This window comes from Lathamus discolor, chromosome 5, assembly GCF_037157495.1.
Source record: "Lathamus discolor isolate bLatDis1 chromosome 5, bLatDis1.hap1, whole genome shotgun sequence".
Taxonomy (NCBI): Eukaryota; Metazoa; Chordata; class Aves; order Psittaciformes; family Psittacidae; genus Lathamus; species Lathamus discolor.
The window spans coordinates 34,123,410-34,142,451 of record NC_088888.1 but is presented as its reverse complement, the minus strand read 5'-3'; the positions used below and the strand labels follow the sequence as shown (position 1 = coordinate 34,142,451).

General features: G+C 41.0%; 1 protein-coding gene across 1 annotated transcript in view; it reads right to left on the bottom strand.

Annotated features, from left to right (window-relative positions):
• Positions 1-18,330, bottom strand: part of GALNT2 (polypeptide N-acetylgalactosaminyltransferase 2) — a 100,648-nt gene extending 82,318 nt beyond the window's left edge. Inside the window, exon 1 of the mRNA XM_065680310.1 lies at positions 18,135-18,330. Coding sequence (XP_065536382.1) covers positions 18,135-18,254 — 120 coding nt within the window. The 5' untranslated portion in view covers positions 18,255-18,330. The remainder of the gene's footprint in view (positions 1-18,134) is intronic.
• Positions 18,331-19,042: the final 712 nt, after the last annotated feature.

The window sequence follows — 19,042 nt, the reverse complement described above, 5'->3', positions numbered from 1 at the left end:
GATATTTTTCTGCAGTTCACATACTGTTTTCTTGTCATCAGTACCTGCTATGGACAAATCTCAGAAATGAAAAGCACAAACATTAAGTTTTATACCCCTCTCAGTAAATACAAACGCCTGGGTTTGACAACCAGTTCCTCAAGTCAAGCAACTGAAAATGTCACAAAGGCGAGGAAAGCTTCAAGGAAAAATACTGACGGTTATATCTGATTTATGGAATGAATATATTAGAATGAGCAGAACAAAGATGGTTGATTTTGTAATCAGCTAGAATAAAGAAATAGCTACATCACCACTCTTCAGAAGCAAATTCCCAAGCCTTTGGAGACATGCCATGCCACACAAACACAGACTCCAAGACTGCTAACAAGAGCAGATTTCTTTGGAAAAAGAAAGTCCACAATGACAGCTAATTCAGATCTGGCAGAAACTTTTTCAAAATGTCCTTGTGAACATTAAGTTAACCTTCACTCAAAATCTTGGATACAAATTCATACCTAAGTTCAGTTTGAAATATCTAATTGTCTGAAGTGTCGGCATCACCTCCTGCCACCCAGCACACGCACTCTCTCACTCTGAAGAGCTGTGGGGTTTTGTAAGACCATTATGTTCCTCAGGCCTCGGTTACCACCAGCACAGCACTGTATCACACTTTCCCTCCAGCAGTAAAAAAAACACGTTATTTTTTTGTTTGTTTCTGAACTTCCCTGTCCCACACTAATTTGAGAATTCTCTAAGCAAGATGGGAAAAAATTATTCTTGGTTTATGACAGCGTTTTACATAATTACCTCCCAAAGGGTATTGGTCTGCACTGGTGGCCAAAAAACATCAACAGGCAAGAACTCTATCTTTTTCTGCGTCAGTGCCTACCTGTATGGTTTGCACCAGAAAAACCACTACTGTAAAACAGATAATCCAGTATAATCCTACCAACAGACAAATTCTTTAAAACCTGGAGCAATAGAATAGCGTAACTTTGTGGGAAAATACTCCAAAAACTATTTGTGAAGACAGTAACCACATGGCTACTTATTTGCAGCAGTCAAGTATCAGCTGGAAGGGAGAAAACAGAAAAATCAGAGGGACAATAAGTTACCAGATGCAAAGAAAGCCAGTCAGCACAGAATGAGAACCTATTCTGTGATCTTTATAAACCAAGCCAAAGTTCTCTTCCCGGGACAGAGCTCCTTGGCAGAGGAATGAACCAACCCTCTGAACACAGAGCTGATTGTTTTCACTGTCATCTTGAAAATTAGCATGAATTTTAACTCTTAAGTTTGGTAGCCTCTGTACTACTACTGTATAATTATTCAAAGGAAGTATACTAAACCTTACTTGAATTTCAAGCATTGGCTATGCTCTGAGATTTTCTTATTATGATGACTTTATGCAGAAGATGCTGTTCAGGCTTGCAGAATATAGCCTTTGTTACAAAGAAAACCATGCCTCTTTAAGGACTCCAAGGAACTATTTGGTCTCCAAAAGGTTATCACCTTCTCTAAACTCTCAAGAAGGAAAATGTGTATAGTAAGATTTCATTCCTATTAGTTAAGACTACACAATGAGGAAAAGCAAGTGGTTGGGGGGGGTGGAGTGGGGTAGAAGAAAAGACTGCAAAATTTTTAATGAAGTACACTTATGCATTAATCATGACCATATGGTCATAGTATCTTGCATGACAGTTCAGTAACAGTGCATTTCCTCCTATAGACAAAAATAAAGTACAAATTGCCCTGCCCACATGGCTTTTACTCCATTTTACCAATCCTTTATAGAGAAAATTATTACAGTATCCTTATGTCAGTGACATTTGAGGTCAACATCATTCTGGTTTGGAAACCATGTTCAACTACAACTGTCCAGTAACCAGAGATCAAGAAAGTAAGGTGTTGGTCTGCAGCTTTGTATAGATAACTGAAGGCTCTGACACACCTGCTTATCCAAACTGCAGCACAGAGTAAATGGTGATGTGAAAGACAATCAGACACATTTTGCCATCCTCAAAAAGAAACAAGTTCCAACATATTTAAGAAATCTTAAAGACTGTAAACAGTACAATGACAAAAATATCACAAGCAGATTAAATTAACTTGAATTTATAAAACATAATACTTTCCACTTGCACTCAGTGCAGACAGTTTATAACGTAAAATAGCACACATCAAATGGTAAAAAAAAAAAAAAAAAAAAGAAGGGAAAATGGTGCTTGTTATCTCTGGTTGTAATAGAAGAAATCTTCAGTCCAATTTCTTTCACAGCAGCATGCCAAGACAGGTTTTGTTTTAAGTAAAAATGTGGACAGAGGGGGATGCTGAACATGCAACACATTCGGAATTAGTGCATCTGTAAGAAGGCAGCTGCAAAACAGCTTTGGCAAATGAATATTGTTGCTCAATATACAGCCTCTCTCAAACAACAGCCCAAGCCTACCATTGAAGTGCAGTTTGAAAATCACATGGTAAAACAGCAAACAAGTTAAAATTCACAGGAAAAAAAAAATGAGTTCGCAATTTCACCTCCCCTTCATAATTGCAGATCTCCTCTCAAAACACCTTCTGATCAATTTTGAAATAAGCTGAAGTTGTGCAACATTAAATAGGCATTGACATTTCCAGCACCAGTACCACGTATCTAGCAGGAGCAACGGCCCAAGAAGAAAGCAAGCCTGAAAAATCACATCAACACCAGCTCTTCTGTAGTGCAGAGAGGCGCTGACTGCAGTGGGAGCCATGGGTGCCCCATGCTTGCTAGAACTAACTCGCTACTTGCCAAAAGTTACTGTGAATTCCCAAACAGCCATCAATGGAAAAAAAGGTGAGTTCATCTTATCTTTCAGACATGTATTCTAGCTCTAAAGATAACCTAAACCCAGTATTTCAATAGTTGGAGTCACTGTAATGGTTACAGAGTTAACTGACCCTTCTAGAAGATTTTCAGTACCTTAGTTTTGCCACAGTTCGAGCTGTAATTTCACTTGCAGGTTCTCCCACCCAGCTGAATCTTTCCATGGTTTATGGCTACTTAAAAGTCAGGCTTTTACAGACTATTGTAGAACTTGTTTTGAAATGTACCCACCGAAAGTGCAGACAACCCAAATCACCTGGCATCCTAGGATGGAGGACCATGCCTGTGTTTATCTTTCTTAGTTTTGTACACTCCTACACCGCATATTTCTCTTTACACACACCGTACTTTATAGCTACCAAAAAAGACACTGTGGTACAATGACAGATGTGGCTTATGTTTGTAGAAGCCTCCTTCTCTGCTGATGCAAATCTGAAGGCAACTGACACAGTCTACAAAAAGGGACTAAAACGAACAGTCTTCATTAAAATCCAAACATGACTGAAAAAGAAATAAATCAGTTGAGTTGTCAAGAAGCAACCAAATGGTCAAGTACAGTGATGGAACAGCCCACACAACAAAGCAAACATTAAGAAAACAGCTTTCCACGCATATTTGCTCTTAATGGGAAATAACTGGTTTTGTCTACAAGTAAACTTGGTAGTTTACTTGTAAACTACTTGTAAAACAGGTGTACTGAACAGCCCAGTCTAAAACTGCATGGTTATTCCTAGCAGAGACTATTGTTTTGTAAGCCTTAAAGCTAAGTGAATTTAATAGGATAACTAAACTTAGACATTGTTGCCATTAGTACGAATAAACACCAACCAAAAAACACATCTGCAGCATGGTACTGTTCCCAGATTTCCTTCAGTTCAACTGCACTTGACTTCCACAGAGACCAAGCAATATAGGCAGCCTTTCATGCTAATGTCAAGTTCAGTAAAACTCATGTTTGTTCTTTCAGGGCTTGTGATTACTTTCCAAGATAGAGAAAAGTGAAGTAAACAGCTACACTTCTATAGCATACCTTTCTTTGCTTTTTGACCTACAGCTTATCTTCACCCCATTACTTCATTTTCTTATACAGGATGCTTTGTTGGTGGCTGATGAAAATGACATACAACATATACTATGTGTTTTAAGATCAAGTAGCACCCTATATCATTACATTTCCCTTTTCTGTGGCAGAACACAAGTAAAACCTGTGCCAGTGTGTACCAGATACTATGAAAATTATTAGATTCTTGCAGACCAGCTTCTACAGAAACACTGGTGTTGAACACTGGGCATCAGAAACAGAAGCAGCCAGTTGCTAGTTTAAGTTATTTACAGAAACAGAAGGTTTGAGCTCCTTTTTTCATATTCTGCCAGCACGTAATTATTTAATGCTTAGATCTAGGATCATAAAAGTTTCAGTTAATGAAAAATAATCAAGTGACAATCTAAATTTCTCTTTATAAGCTCCTCGTTAGGTAGCAGATTTCCCAAAATGTATTCACCCTACGTTCAGTGGTCTATGGCAGGAATACTGTCATGCCAGTATCAGTAGCTTTTCATAGTTGCAGGGAAAAAGAGAACATGCAATTTATTTACACAGTACTTTTTTTCAACTAAGATATAAAGAGTGCAGCTGCTAGAGATTCAAATACAAACTCAAGAGCACAGCACAGGAACTGGACAAACAGAATACCACTTCTGCTCTACATCTTCAATCCTCAAAGGAGTAAGAGGGCACTGCATGTTACAAGTAACTACTATTATCAGAATGGACATAAGAACTAGAACTGCATTTCCAAAAAAATAAAAAGGCAGAATCAAGTTAACAGCTGAAAAACTACATAGTGCTACCTGTGAGATAGATTATACTAGGATTAAGTAAACATAAAAACTGTGATTACTAATACCATGTCAGGACTAACTACTCCCACTATAACATGCTAAAAGGCATTTTTACTAGACATGAGTCTAACATTCTCTTCACTAAAGTATTTTGGGGATTAATCTTAATGTGGACAAATTAAGACTGCACACTTGGGCATGCCAGCACTCAAAGGAACAGCAGAAATACAGGCCATACTGTGGTATCCACCTATTCGAACTGTGCAACTGGGACAATTCGCATCTCAACAGTAGTTCTATCAATGCTAACATTGTTGCATTAACCGGCAAGTACTGATGCTTCCTGGCTGAGCTGGGAAAAAGCTTTGTTTTTCTGGCAAAAACCTAGAATTCAGAAAGGGAGTAAAAGAGAATCAACTGCTTGACCATTGAACTATGTTCAAAAATAGCATTCAAGGCATGAAATAACTACTACCTTCCAAAACCAGAAGGGAAGCCAGTACTAACACTTCCTATCATTCTATTGCCATTTTCTTCACTATTTGTATAGTGGCAAAATGCCATTTGAATACAAGGGGGGGATGGAAACTATAAAATTATTGTCTTAAACTGATAAGCTTGAAAAAGAAAACTAAACAATGTCACAAGAAAGCAAACATGCTGCTATCCCAGCTGCTACAGCCTACTGTCAGTAAGAGCATGAGAACAGTCTAAATGAAAATATCGTGCAGTTGCCAGAAGAACAGTTATACTGACATGCTTCCAAAAAAACACTCCCATTGCAGACTTCTTTCTTCAGCTGACAAAAGAGCCAGCTAAACAAATTCAGAGCTAGAAAACTGATATCCGCAAGCGCTAGCTGATAAAATAAGCTAGGAAAAAAACCATCTTTTAATTACTCTGATAAGATGCTTATGTGAAAGTATGTTTTCCGGACTGATCATTTAACACTTCCTCTCTGACACCTCCCTCCAGGAAAAGGAATGCAGTACTTTAACCTGAGAAGACAAAAGCAGACAAATGTCTTCAACTCACTTAGAACTGCAGATATCTATCTGCGTCACTGCAAAGCTCACACTTCCAGGCAGAAAGAAGAAAGTCAGACTTGTTCAAATTTTGTATGAGAAACAGCAGCAAACAAAGTATCTCCATGTACAAAAAGGCCACTGTCTCCAGTTTGAAAGAAAAACAAAACCCACACATGCTTTGCCAAAACCAGTTTTACATCTATCCTCGCTTGTATAAAATAGAATCTCTACCTAAAAAAACTGCCTTAACTAAGAAATACTGCTAAAAAAAAAAAAAAAAAAACCAAAACCAAAAAACCCCCAATCAACCACCAAAAAATGAATTTAAAAAAACCCACAAAAAACCATACCATCCAAAAAAAAAAAAAAACAAAACCAAACCAGCATGTGCCATGATGTTCTGGCAAAATATCATGACAGTACAAGAGGAAAGTGATATAGTCATCTAGGTAACAGGAATTAGGAATAAACTCAAAATCAGATGGTATACAACACTTGAACTGAAAAGTGTTAATAATCAAAGCAAACTGCACACACTTATAGCTGTTTTGCATACATAACCAAGTGCTTAGAGTCAAAGAATTTCCATAATTTCAATCCTTTTATGGATCATTTAAATAGAAATTGCCATCTTAAATACAGGGTTTCTCCTTGAGTTCTGCTAGTCATGTCTTAAGAAAAACAAGGTAACATCTTAGAAGACTAATATGTGCATAGACCCACTAACATCCAACACCTTGCTTAGCCATCATTATGAACTGGCTTTCACCACAAATTGGACACACTAAACCCAGAGTTTCCTAACGTAGTCCTAGGAGTCTTCACAAGATTTTACCAAATCACTTTGACAGCATTACCCTACAACACACCAAAGAGCAGCTTACAATTAAGAAGGAATAAGTTCAGGCATCGTAAAGTATTGAAAGAACGTAACATCCAAAGTTCTTCTGCATCCAAAGACTTCTCTAACAACATCCCAAAACTGCCTTTACCATCATTACAGGATACATAACATTGAGTGAGTAGCAGAAAGTTTTTTTACATCACTTTTCTTGCATACTTATCCAGATCTGTCACTGGAAACTTCTCAGTAACTGGGATAACATCATGAGATGATAGCCACAGTAACAGTTAATCTGAACAAATGCCATATTTCCAAACTGTTCCCTGCATCTGAACTGTAGCTGCTCTTTGAAATATGCATCAGAATATCACAACTTAAGCAAAACTGAGTATATGTGAACTGAAGGATTTAGAAGTGGTCAGTATCAACCACACTAAGATTAGACACTAGCTGTGGTTCACTACACAGCTTGACTACCATATCAGATCCAGACCCACATTCTATTAAGCTTAGCACCATGAGGTCCCATTACACTTCAGTGCTGAAGGCTGAAAAGCTTGAGTTATCTTTTCCCTAGGATGTATAACTTGGGACATTATCATTTCTTGAAGTCCATTCAATTGGCTTTTATGGATTAAAAATCAGTAATTATCTAATACAGCTTGTTGAGTTACACGTAGACAAAAAGGTTTGGGTTTGAGTGAAAGGCCACACCAAGAGAGAACCACATGGGCATTTCCACCATGAGAACACAGCTAACGTTCACAGATACATAAATCCTACTAGGGAGAAGTCCTTTTCCAAGTTCATGGTGTAGAAATAGCCTGTTAAGGCCATTCAACCTTTTGCATAATAGAACCAGGACTATAAACAGTGCTGTAATGCAAACAACAGTCAAAAGTGTTCTGAACAACTGGTGGTATCTTTTCACCAGACTTTTTAATATTGTTGGACAGTGTTTACAACAGCCAAGTTTATCAAGAAAATCATTAACTATACACAGCCAACCTAACAAATTTACTAGTTGAAATGGTCAAAAAATTTACTACATGCTTAAAAATAAACCCCACAAAACCCCAAAAACCACCACACAGCTGCTTTGGCACACCACTAAATAAAGACACAACCATGGCCCAATTTAAAACATCTGCAGCCATTAAGGAATAATGATGAAAAATTAAAACCAAAAAACAACACATTAAAAAAGTCACACTCCGAGACCATCTATGTGTATAAAACCAGTTTTCACCTAAGCTTCTGGCTCTCAGGATTGCAAGCACACATGTGAGAGAACATTAAATGATTGCAGACCAATTTTATCATCTTGATTTTCAAGCTATTGTTCCCAGGATACAAGAAGTATTTTTCCTAGAACATCACTATGATCTGCATTAGATACCTCAGTAGGTAACTGAAATGGATTTTTTAAGCAAATAGCTTTTGCTTTGCATGAACCCAGGTATTTTAGGTCTAGGCCAGAGTGAACATCAAGATCAATCTTTTGCTTATTTTTGCTAAAGAATATTCAGAAAGTATTGGGAATAACTGAACAACTGCACCTTAACTTTCCATACTTACTTGTACTTTAAATATGAAACCTAAGGATGCAAAGAAGTGCTGCTATTTGCTAGGCCACTATCCACTACTTTTAGTTTAAATACTTCTTTCTGACTCCAAATGCCTTTTTATATAACTATGAAGACCTGCAAGGTCTTAAAATGTGCTTAACAGAAAGCACACGGCTTCACAAGTGGGGTGGAGGCACTGCTTTTAATAGACATCTACCAATCTAAGAGGTACTAAGAATGGCTCTTAAAGGTGCATCAAGTAATAAAGCTCCAGCTCTCTCACAGGCTCCTATGGCACTTGCTACAACTACTGCTCACCATCAGAAAAGCTAGATGTTCTGTCAGGAGAACAGAGAGGGGCATTTCCTTAATTAAAACTTGAAAAATATTCACTAATATAGTATATATGGGTAATAACAATTCCACATGGTGGAACAGTCAGTTCACCTTTTGTTAAGGATAAAGGACAAAGCACATCCTCATGTCAGGGGCTGCTGGCAAAGCAGCAAATTGTGCTGTGAGACCACAAGTCAGAGAATTAAAGAACACCCCTTATTTGCTCCAAATAGATAACACAGAAGCAAATGAGCAAGGTTGCTGTTGATGGATGATCTATTATGGTAACCAGGAGGACTTGTGCATTCCCCTGTACCAGATGATGCGCCACCACCCATAACAAGAGCTTACTACACTGTCCGGACAACATATGCAAACCTTATTTTGCAAAACTCTCCAGCAGATATATACTTCAATTCAATAACACACACACACACACACACACACACACACACACACCCAGTGTGGCAGGTCCACCTACCACAGTAGTGGTTTTGTGATGGGGACATTTCCAAACAGTTGGACAATGACCTGCAAGTATTCAGGCTGCCCCACGATTAGTCAGCAGCAGCTTGCTACCAAAATAAGAAAGAAGGAAATTCTCTTTTTCCTTACCAAGGTCTTAAGAAAGCCTAAGTGCACTTGAGTGAACAGAGTTTTCCATTTCATTTAAGAGAAGCAAGAAAGAAAAAGAAAAGCCAAGCTATCTACAAACCTCAGTGTTTCATCTCACTAAAACATATATCCATATATACACCGATATATTTATTGACCATCCTTAAACCAACAGGCCAGTTAGAGTAAATTTATTTTAGTAACCAAAACTAATTCTGGCTGTGTTGATTATTTCCAGGGTGGCTAAATATTTGGAACTGTATACAAGGAGAAAACATTTTCTACTCATTAAGTCATAGCTCTTTGAGAATTTGTACACAATAGCATTAGCTCAGGGCCAATTCTTTGTATAATCTTTCCTTGTATAAAGTCTTTTTGTTTCAAACAGATCCATTACTCAGGACAGCCTATTGCATTTCTCTACTGCTTGAACTCAGCAGAATCTCTAGTATTCTTTGCTTTCTTTAAAAAAGCATCCAGGTTTTACAACAATTTTACAACTTCCATAAGAGAGCATAGTTATAAAGAAGACAAATCCAAATTATTGCATCTGATATGCACTATGTAGCAGTTTTGGGGGATATACAGAATGCTCTAAAAATTCAGACTTTCTGTTCTTTTATTATCTCATGCCTTTCCCATTTGAATTCCGTAAGTGAAGCTCAAAACTAACATCTGCTTGGATAGTCCCTTACAGAGACGTGCTTTGACAGGTGGTGGAGCTATTTGGACTAACATATTTTAACTTGTTTTAGTGACAATAAAGGTACCCTGGGCAAGTAACAAAACCAGCGTACAAAAAAGGGATAGTGCAGAAAATAAACAGTTTAGATGTCAAGACAACCAGTGAAAAAAAAATGAAGTGTTGATAGTAATCTGCACAGGCTACACTGGAAGGCTATCATATGAACTAGTTGCCTTTTTTCCCCCTCAGGAGAAAAACAACTTTAACGCACAAGTTGATACACACCAAGGAAAAAAAAAAAAAGGCCTACCTTAGAGCCACAACAGAAGTTTGGAAGTTTAAAATCTACTACAGTCCAACAGGAGATACATCAGTCACAGTTTACATAAAGAAAACAGATGCTGAGGGCTTTTTTTCCCCACTGTCTCAATCATTAACAATTGCCACAGGACACAAATAGTCTAGGACTGCTTCATTCATGGTAAGATTACTTGGCAAATGAACACTTACAGAATGACAGGTGAGGAAGTACTTGGTATACACCAATAACATACAGGTTTCATAAAATAATTAATTCTCCAAATAATCCGGGAAAAAAAAAATCCAGCACACGCACAAAAACCAATGACATACTTAAATATCTTCACTTCCACTTAGCAGGTGAGGTCTATCATGAAGCTTTCTGTGGAAAAACCTTACAGACCCAGAGGGAACACAAAATGGTTCAGTATCTAGTGTTCTCTACTATTTTACGCTATCTCTTTAAATTCCCAAACACATAAACCAAACATTTTAATGTGGGCATACAACTTTCTTCAATCTTCCCTCCTCGAGCCATCCCTTATTCCTCTGAAAGCTTACACGAAAGGGAAAAGAAGATGAGCAATAATTTAAAAACAAAAAGCATGAAGAGCAAACCCAGGCTTTAAAATTTATATAACTAAAGATTCCACTGCTTTGCATTACATGATGGCAAAAAAACAACCTGCTTAGTGTTTCCTTCTGTAACACCCACGCTGATATTCTGTTTCCACACTATCCCGATATATTCGGGCAATGACATTCAGCCCTATATTCCTGCAAAAAAAAAAAAAATGCAAATGTCTCACTGCTTCCTGCAGATTCATTATTAGAATTCGAATGCATTGCAAACATATGGCACTGCCAATATATTAGCAATACACGGCTTTTCCACCAAGCCCTAATAAAAATCACATTTAGTAACAGGTTATCAATGGCCAGGGAGGTGAAAAACTGTTTGTACAATGCCTGGCTATCCCTTGATTTGTACCACTATAGCTAAACTGCTCTCATGAGTAGTTTTATTGAGAAAAGATTTAAGTGGGCAAAATCAACTTAAACAAAAATACAAGTTTTATTTATCCTTTGCATTGACTTCCTCTGAGCAGCTTACATTCATCACCCAAGTTTCACGGGATCAACTGTGTCCTCATCCTTTCTTCTCAAACAGATTTAACTTAACCAAAACCACTGTATATTATACTATTTATAAGTTTAATGTAGTCACCAAGAAGCCAAACAAAAATACTTCCTAGGCTGTCTGCTGGAATTATTTTTAAACAGTTTCTAGTCCTGCAACAAGGGTTACTCTCTTGTGACACCCAGTACCGATATAAAAGTGCCTCTTCTATTCTAAAGCAGAGTGTCATTATGAGTTGCTTTCTAGGAGACAATACCACATATCTCATCTGATCTACCACCATCTTAACAAAACAGTACCAGTTATACACAAGCACTTCAATAACACATAACATTGTAAACCAAAGAGAAAAGGACCAAAGGGACTAAAGCGGAAAAAATAATCAGGATTTCTAGGGAAAAAATGTGGAATTACCATGTAATTTTGAAAACAGAGATTAAAGTTCTCTAACATATGTTTAAATGGGGTTTGGGGGTGTCTAAAGACCAAGTGATGATAATTTCCTTTCCATTATCACCACTGAGGCAGATCTTTAATAGTCTTTTACTTCATATGAGTTGATATTGTGCCTTTTCTAAATTAGAAAAAAGGGTTATTACATCACTTTTCATGATGTATTTTTAGAAGGATCCAGAACACATGGAAAGAATGACTGGCATTTATTTGCAATATGTCTCAAAACACAAGACCAACAAGACAGAACAGGTAAGGTACATGGTACACTTCATCAGTGCAGTACGTTTTCAAACTGTGTCTGTCCAATGATATCACTAAAGCTTATAAACTTTGTACACAGAGATCACAGTAAGCAGCAGACCACAGCAGCAACGGAACAACAGAGAAGTACAGCAAGCTACTACAATGCCCACATGAAAAGGAAAAAGTAGGTGAAAGGCTGGTTAATGACCATGTTTTGTATGAAACTACTGAAGAATTCATTCCTGTTTCCCCAACCCCTTCTGCCACCACCGCAGCCCTGCTCTACTTCTACGTTTATGAAACAAACTGGCTAACAGCAACCCAACAGCGACAGCATCTATATCAAAGCCAGTCATCAGTTTCTAATCTGGCAGGTTGCAGGGGACAACACAACACTCTTCTAGCTAAGAAGTGATTTCTCATTGCCCCTCCATATCAACAGGAAAAAAGCCCCAGTGAAGCATTCCAAATAGCAGATTAAAAGAGAAGAGCTCGATACAACCACAGACCTAAAGAGACTACCCAAAATTTGCATTTGACTGTCTTGTCATTGCACTCAAAGTTAAATTTTATTAAGTAATCCACAAAAACAAGTGACTGAATTGCCAAGACAGTCACTTTGTCAACTGACATATGTTATATTAAAAAAATACGACAAACTCCAGAGACTCATATTTGCATCCTAGTGAGAGGGACAGCTTTATTACTGAAATGCATGGGCACCTCATTTCTTTCACATTTATTGTAGAACTGTAGAGAAGAAAAACGTACATCAGCAGAAACTGTAACCTGTTATAGAGGGACATTCTTTTCTATCTCCTTGCACCTTCTAGATGCCACAGAAAAGGATACATGATAATCTGACTATTTTAGCCTTGCTAACTTTTCCACTTGTCTGAAGACTAAGATATTAGAAATCGCATCCAATGTCATATCATATAAGGGCCTGAAGTTAAGTATTAAAATTATGTGGCAATCTAAGCTTAAGATTTAGCAGTTAAACCTGGCAATGCCTTCCTCAGATGAAGGGAAAAATCAGAATTGCAATGGTTACTTTTAACCTCCTTCCAAAAAGAAGCTCTACTGCCTTACCGCACCCTTAGAGAAACAGTCATAAGAAGTTACAACATGCAGTTTCATACTCTGGCAAAACCAGGCTAACGCACGTGAAATTAAAAGACACTTCCCTTTTCCTTCTACTTAAACCTTCAGAAAGAAGGTTAGGAATACTAAATCTGTAGCATACATAGCACTCTTACTCTTCTATGTACATCATTATGCGTAATGGCAACAAGAGCCTCATTTAACAGTAAATGAAATAGTTCAGGGGTTCCGACAAAAGGAGACAATAAACAGGAAAAGAAAGCTTTGCATATGTTGGAAGGAGTTATTCTAAAGTTTTATCCTTGTAGAACAAGAACTTACAAAGTTTGCTTCTTTGTCCCAGCGTTTCCACAAAGTCATGGAGTCACTTTCAATGTGTCATGTACTAAAGGCAAAGTATCACCTTTTACTTCTGATTTTTTTTTTCAGCTCAGCTAGCTCCATGGTACACCACCTATCAAAAGCCTACTCCAAAATAACAAAAAACCCCAAACAAAACCAAAACAAAACCACAATACCGAAAGGAAAAATAGCACTATGCACAGGGCAATAACCAGTTCTACAGGAGAAGCCTGCCTCCTTGTGGCTCAGCTAACCGTTAATCAGATTTCTCCATTCCATTACACCCCGTAAATCTGGAGGGCCAAGAGTAACAAGCTTCTAGCTCAAGGTGGTTTAGGATTTGGTTTTGTTGGATTTGGGGGGGCCGGGGGGGGATGGTGTCTTTTTTTTGGGGGGGGGGGGGGGAGCGAGGGGTAAGGGAGAGTTGATGAAAAAGAAATACGTTTCTAATTTTAAGAAGCACTGGCAAAAGTTACCCTTCTCTTGTTACTGAAAGATTGCTTTTAGCCTCCTCCTTTACACAGCAAAGGGTGGGAAGGGACAGAGGTCCAACATAAAAACAACTGACACTCTTCACATGGCAACAAAAGATTGCCAGCATTCTGGCACCTAAAGCCAGAACGCTCCAAACCTTGGCTCAGCTGTAGCTTAACCTAGCAGGCCTCTCTTGATGCCTTAGCTTTTAACAGTAAATGCCCTTGCTGCCTACAGGTCTCCTCCGGGGTAGGGTATGCCTAGTAGGATTTCACTCTTGGCAGCAGTGAAGCACTGGGTGCTTTCAACAAGATGTAGACATTCCTCTGTCTTGCCTGACGGGCTCAATTACAAGGGGCTACTCTCTCACTGCCTAGAAGAGCAAGTTCTTTTGGAAACAGCTGGAGGTTTTGGCTGTTTTTTGGGGTTGAGTTTGTTGGGTTTGGGTTTTTTCCAATCCAGTCACTCTACTGAGCAAGAACTTGGTGGTTAAAGAACTCAAAACCTGTGTGACGAAGACTCAAATTCAAATCCACACTCTTCAGAGGGGATCACATCACAATGACTTTGGCTTGGGAGGGTATGAGTAACTTTCTACCCATTTTTCACCAGCTGCTCCACATTGTACAAGCCTGGAACACAGAGCATAAACCACTTTTGCTGTGGGTTATGAACTTCAGTCACAAAAAGAAGGGAAGTTCCAGTCTCCATTCCAAAGCCTTTTTTAATATAAAACACATTAAGTGAACATAAAAGTAGCCCACATTTTCTTACATTCTTGCAACTGTAGGGCTTGTAACTTTCTACTGCCTCTCTTTTGCAAATTGTTTCTCTAACCTTTACACAAGTGAATCGGACTCGCTCTTTCCAATCTATAACCCAGTGGCTAGAAAAGGACTGAACTGAACATAGTTCTCATACGCTTACAATCATTTTAATTGGACATTAACTAAAGGTGAGAAGAAAGCAAAAAGAGACACTTCTTCCCCCTCCAAGCACATTTTGAATTAAAGGCTTCGACTCTACCCTTTTCTTCTTTTCAAGAAATATTTATTTTTTTAAAAAGGCAAAAAAGAAAAAGGTTGTCACACCCAAAATTCCAGACATGGAAGACACCACTTCTTTCTACTACAGTTTTATGCCTAGGTCCTGAGTGAGAAACACTGCATCTTCCTAATGTTTTTGTTATTACTATTCACACATTTACCAATGAGACTTCTACTCTGTGCGCTTTAAACACTTTCTTGCCGGCTCAGCTCCTACCAGGCCAGAGCACTGCACGCAAGGCTGTGGATTCCACTGCTGTTGCCAGGGGCCAAAAGACTGGGCAAGGCTGTACCACACACTGCAGCATCCAAATAGCTCCATAGATCTCATTAGAAAGTTGTAAACATAGAACCAAAACAAGTACAAGCTTAGATGTACACAGACACTACTCTAATAACAAAAGCAAGGGGGAAAAAAATAATAATAATCACTCTTCTTTTACTCAGGTGCAATGAATGCTGGCAAAGGGCAAACACCTTCAACTCCACTGAAGAGAAAGTGAATTGGTGGCGCACATCATATAGCAGGACTGGCTGCTGTACTAAACACATCCAGGATGTCTGAATAACACACTAGCTCTGTGTACAGAAGAAGAATCACCCTCGTGGAAAAAAACATTCTGTTTGTATAACCAGGTCTGTAATTAACATGCAAATTGCTTACACAATTGGAGAACTATCCCCTCCCGGCTTTTGTAATTTTATAGTCTGAACACGGCAGGAACTTCAATTTACTAAAAGTGATGCTCTTCTGTACAAACTCTGCTTCCATTATACTGAAATAGTGGGCAAGTAATAAGGACTACATGAAGTCATACACACAAAGAAATTTACTACAGGAGGGTTTCTGTTCCCAAGTTTAAGACAGTTTGTGTTTTTGCTTTATACCAGGGTCTGACACTAAGTTAATAAGCCTTTTATTGAGATTCAAAAGCCATTACATTACACGCATCTTCCTCTACTTACATTTGTTGACCTATGCTGAGGCGCAGGATTAAATTTTACACTTCACTGACAGAAAATAGAATCCTAAATCACCAATGCACATATAATTGTTAATTTCCCCACTTGTTTCTTGTGGTCACAGTACCTACTTTCTTCCTTACCACAGTTTAACTTTAAACTTTCACATTTTCAGTCCTAGCACTGCGTTTCAGTTCAGGCCTATCAAATGTCTCATTTTCTTTAAATTACCTTTCCTAAACTCCCCCAATTACGCAGACCAGCAAGGTTTACTGAATTTTGCACAGAATTATAACAAATCATACTACTGAAGCACGTGTCAGTATATCTTAGAACCATAATAAAAACTCCAGCTAATATCAATAATAAACAGCAGCAGGTTCCAGTAGATTACGTACCAGCCTCATACCCAGAAAAAATGGTTTCTATTTTATTCTCACCTAGTCTTCTAGGTGACCTTGGGCAAATCACTATCCCCAACATTGCAGTTTCCCCAGCAGTAAAAATGAATTGAGCAGAGTTGCAAATCTGTCTGGAAACTCCAAATGAAGCACAACATAAGAGTTAAAAATGTATTTCCCTATCGGCAGATATATTTGCCTTGATAGCTTTTCTTTATCCCACCACACATCAGCAGCAGCCCAAGACTGTTTTTCCTTTCTAAATACACTCTGGTGGTTCTTCGAGAAAGGTTTTAGGCTACTGCTTTACTTTTTACCACATGCTTGATCTATTTCTGCTCCTGTATCTACTTTGAAGGACCAAGAGCTTGTATTTAGCAATACACACTTAACACTTACTTTAATATATTATGTCAAAAGCTGCTGTTGAATACATTCCTAAGCTACAGGGAAAAGATAAAACGGGGCACATCAGAACAGAGAGCCAATTATCAACGAGCAGCAACTCATTCTCCAGACCCTTGCTCATGTAAGTAATCACGCAAGTATTTGCTTTCACAAGCTGCCACGGGAACCAGTCATCAGCAGAATCTTGCTGGAGATACATGCACTGATGAACCAAACTGCAGCAAAGCAGCGTGAAAAGATTCCTCTCCTTACACACTGCTACATTTAAGAAAGGCTACTTTTCACTTAACAGGAGACTGCCATGTAATTAGCAAATAACCCTGCTTAGCTGCGATGTACTTCACTCACTTGCCGTCTTCCCATTTCTGGGTTTGTCTGGGGTTTTCTGAAACAGATGCAATTCTGAGATGCTTTATCCCCTTTCCTGTTCCAAAATCTAAGGTTTAAACATTTTCTAAAAAGCTCTTGCTTTTTTTTTGGGGTGGGGGGGGAGGGAAAGCCCACCGAAAGAAAAAAAAAAGCACACTTACTCATAATCAGTTAGCAGATAAAGTTGTCACTTGACACATCATGCCATAAAAACCCTGACACAAACACGAACTATGAAGCACTTAACTCCCAGTTACCTTCCTGATCAATGAATTACTACAACACATGGAGAAATTTACTTCATAAGTTGATGGACAGAACAGGGAAAGCTTAGTCCTGTGCTGTCAACAGACAACTTCTTGAACGTTAGGAACTGAGCCGTTAAAACAAAAAAAGAAAAAGAAAAAAAAAAGAAGAAACAGACCTTCCACATCACAGACACAAAACGTGACAAATCCAGCTATTCCCTGAAACATTGCAAAACAGATCCGAAAACGCTATCTTCTAGGCGTAGCGCTAAGGAGCAAGAAAACCACTGTGCATTCAAGAGGGAAGAAACACGGGAAAACGAATTTCCAGCTCGGACCCCCGCGTGTCCTCGAGGTGGGAACACGATCCCAAACGACTCCGGTGCGGCGGCGGAAGGGAAAGGAGGAAGAAAGGGGCAGAAGCTATCTGCTGGGAGGGGAGCAGAGCGGAGCCAAGCCGAAGCGGGCCCCCCATCCCCGAGGCGCAGCCCAGGTCCCCGCCCGCCCAGTTCTCCCCTCCCACACCAACTTCCCCCGGCCCGGGACGTGGCCGGTCGCAGTTGGGTAGGGATCGAGGTGACGAGGCTGAAACCGGTCTGAAGTCCACAAAGAAGCCATCTGCCTCCGGGAAGCGGGCTGGGGACAAGGAGAAGCCGGCGGGAGTTTCACCCCGCCTGAACGCCAGAGCCCCCCCACCAGCGGGGATGAGGGTATACCCCTGCCGCAGGAACGGGCAGCGCCGCTCCCAGCACAGCCCGGCCCGGCCCGAGCCGAGCCGAGCCGAGCCGAGCCGAGCCGAGCCTCCCCGCCGCTGGGGCACGGATCAGGCACACCTTCCCCACCCGCCCCGCGCCAGGCTCCGGGCTGGGCTCTCACCTTCCTCCCGCCGCCGCTGCCGCCAGCCAGTGCGGCGCTGCCGCCCGAGTACATATAGTAGGCGATGCCCAGCACCCAGAGGAAGGCAAAGCAGAGCAGCAGCCGAGACCTGCGCCGCATCCTCCCTCCCGCGCCGCCGCCAGGCCACCAGGAAACGGCCAGCAGCAGCCTCCACTCCTGCCGCCGCTGCCGCCGCGCAGGGTCAGGGGGCAGAGGGCGAACGCCCGCCCCCCGACCAATCCCGAGCCCGCCCGGCCCCGCGGGGGGCGGGCCGGGGCTACCGGCGTCGCCATGGTTGCAGCACGCCGGGCCGCCGCCTCCTCGCTCACGGGCCGGGGGCTGGGCGCCCCCCGCGGCCGCACGCACCGAGCCCGGCGCTGCTGCACCCTCCGGCCCCTCTCCTCAGCGGCTGCCTGGGGGGCCAACGGCCTGGCGGCAGCGGGGGTAACGCTCCCCCTCTGCGAGGCGGCGCGGCTGAACCCCTGTCCCTATCCCGGCTGTGCCTTTCCCGGGCGGGCCGGGAGCGGCCGGGCCGCGCTCGCCGCGGGGTGCCTTCAGAGCCGTGCGCTCTGGGCCCGGGCTGACCCGCCTGCCGCCGGCCGAAAGCGGCGGAGGGCCAGTACCCGCGCCCCGTGGGTCTGGGTGCCAGCTCCCTGCGGAGCGGCGGCACGGGCAGCGCGGGCAGCGGGACCCCTGACTTGGGTGGTCCCGGCTCGCTGGTGGCTGCACACACATCCAGTGCAGTGTCTGAGCACCGTCGTGCACCACTGATGTGTGCGTCGTTCCTCTTTTGGGTTGCCCCACTCCCAACCGTATTGGCTGATTATACAGAGACTCCCAGTTCTCAGAAACTCCAGACTGGCCACCACAAGTCGTCTGTCTGTCTTTCCGTGCGAACAGCAGGGAAC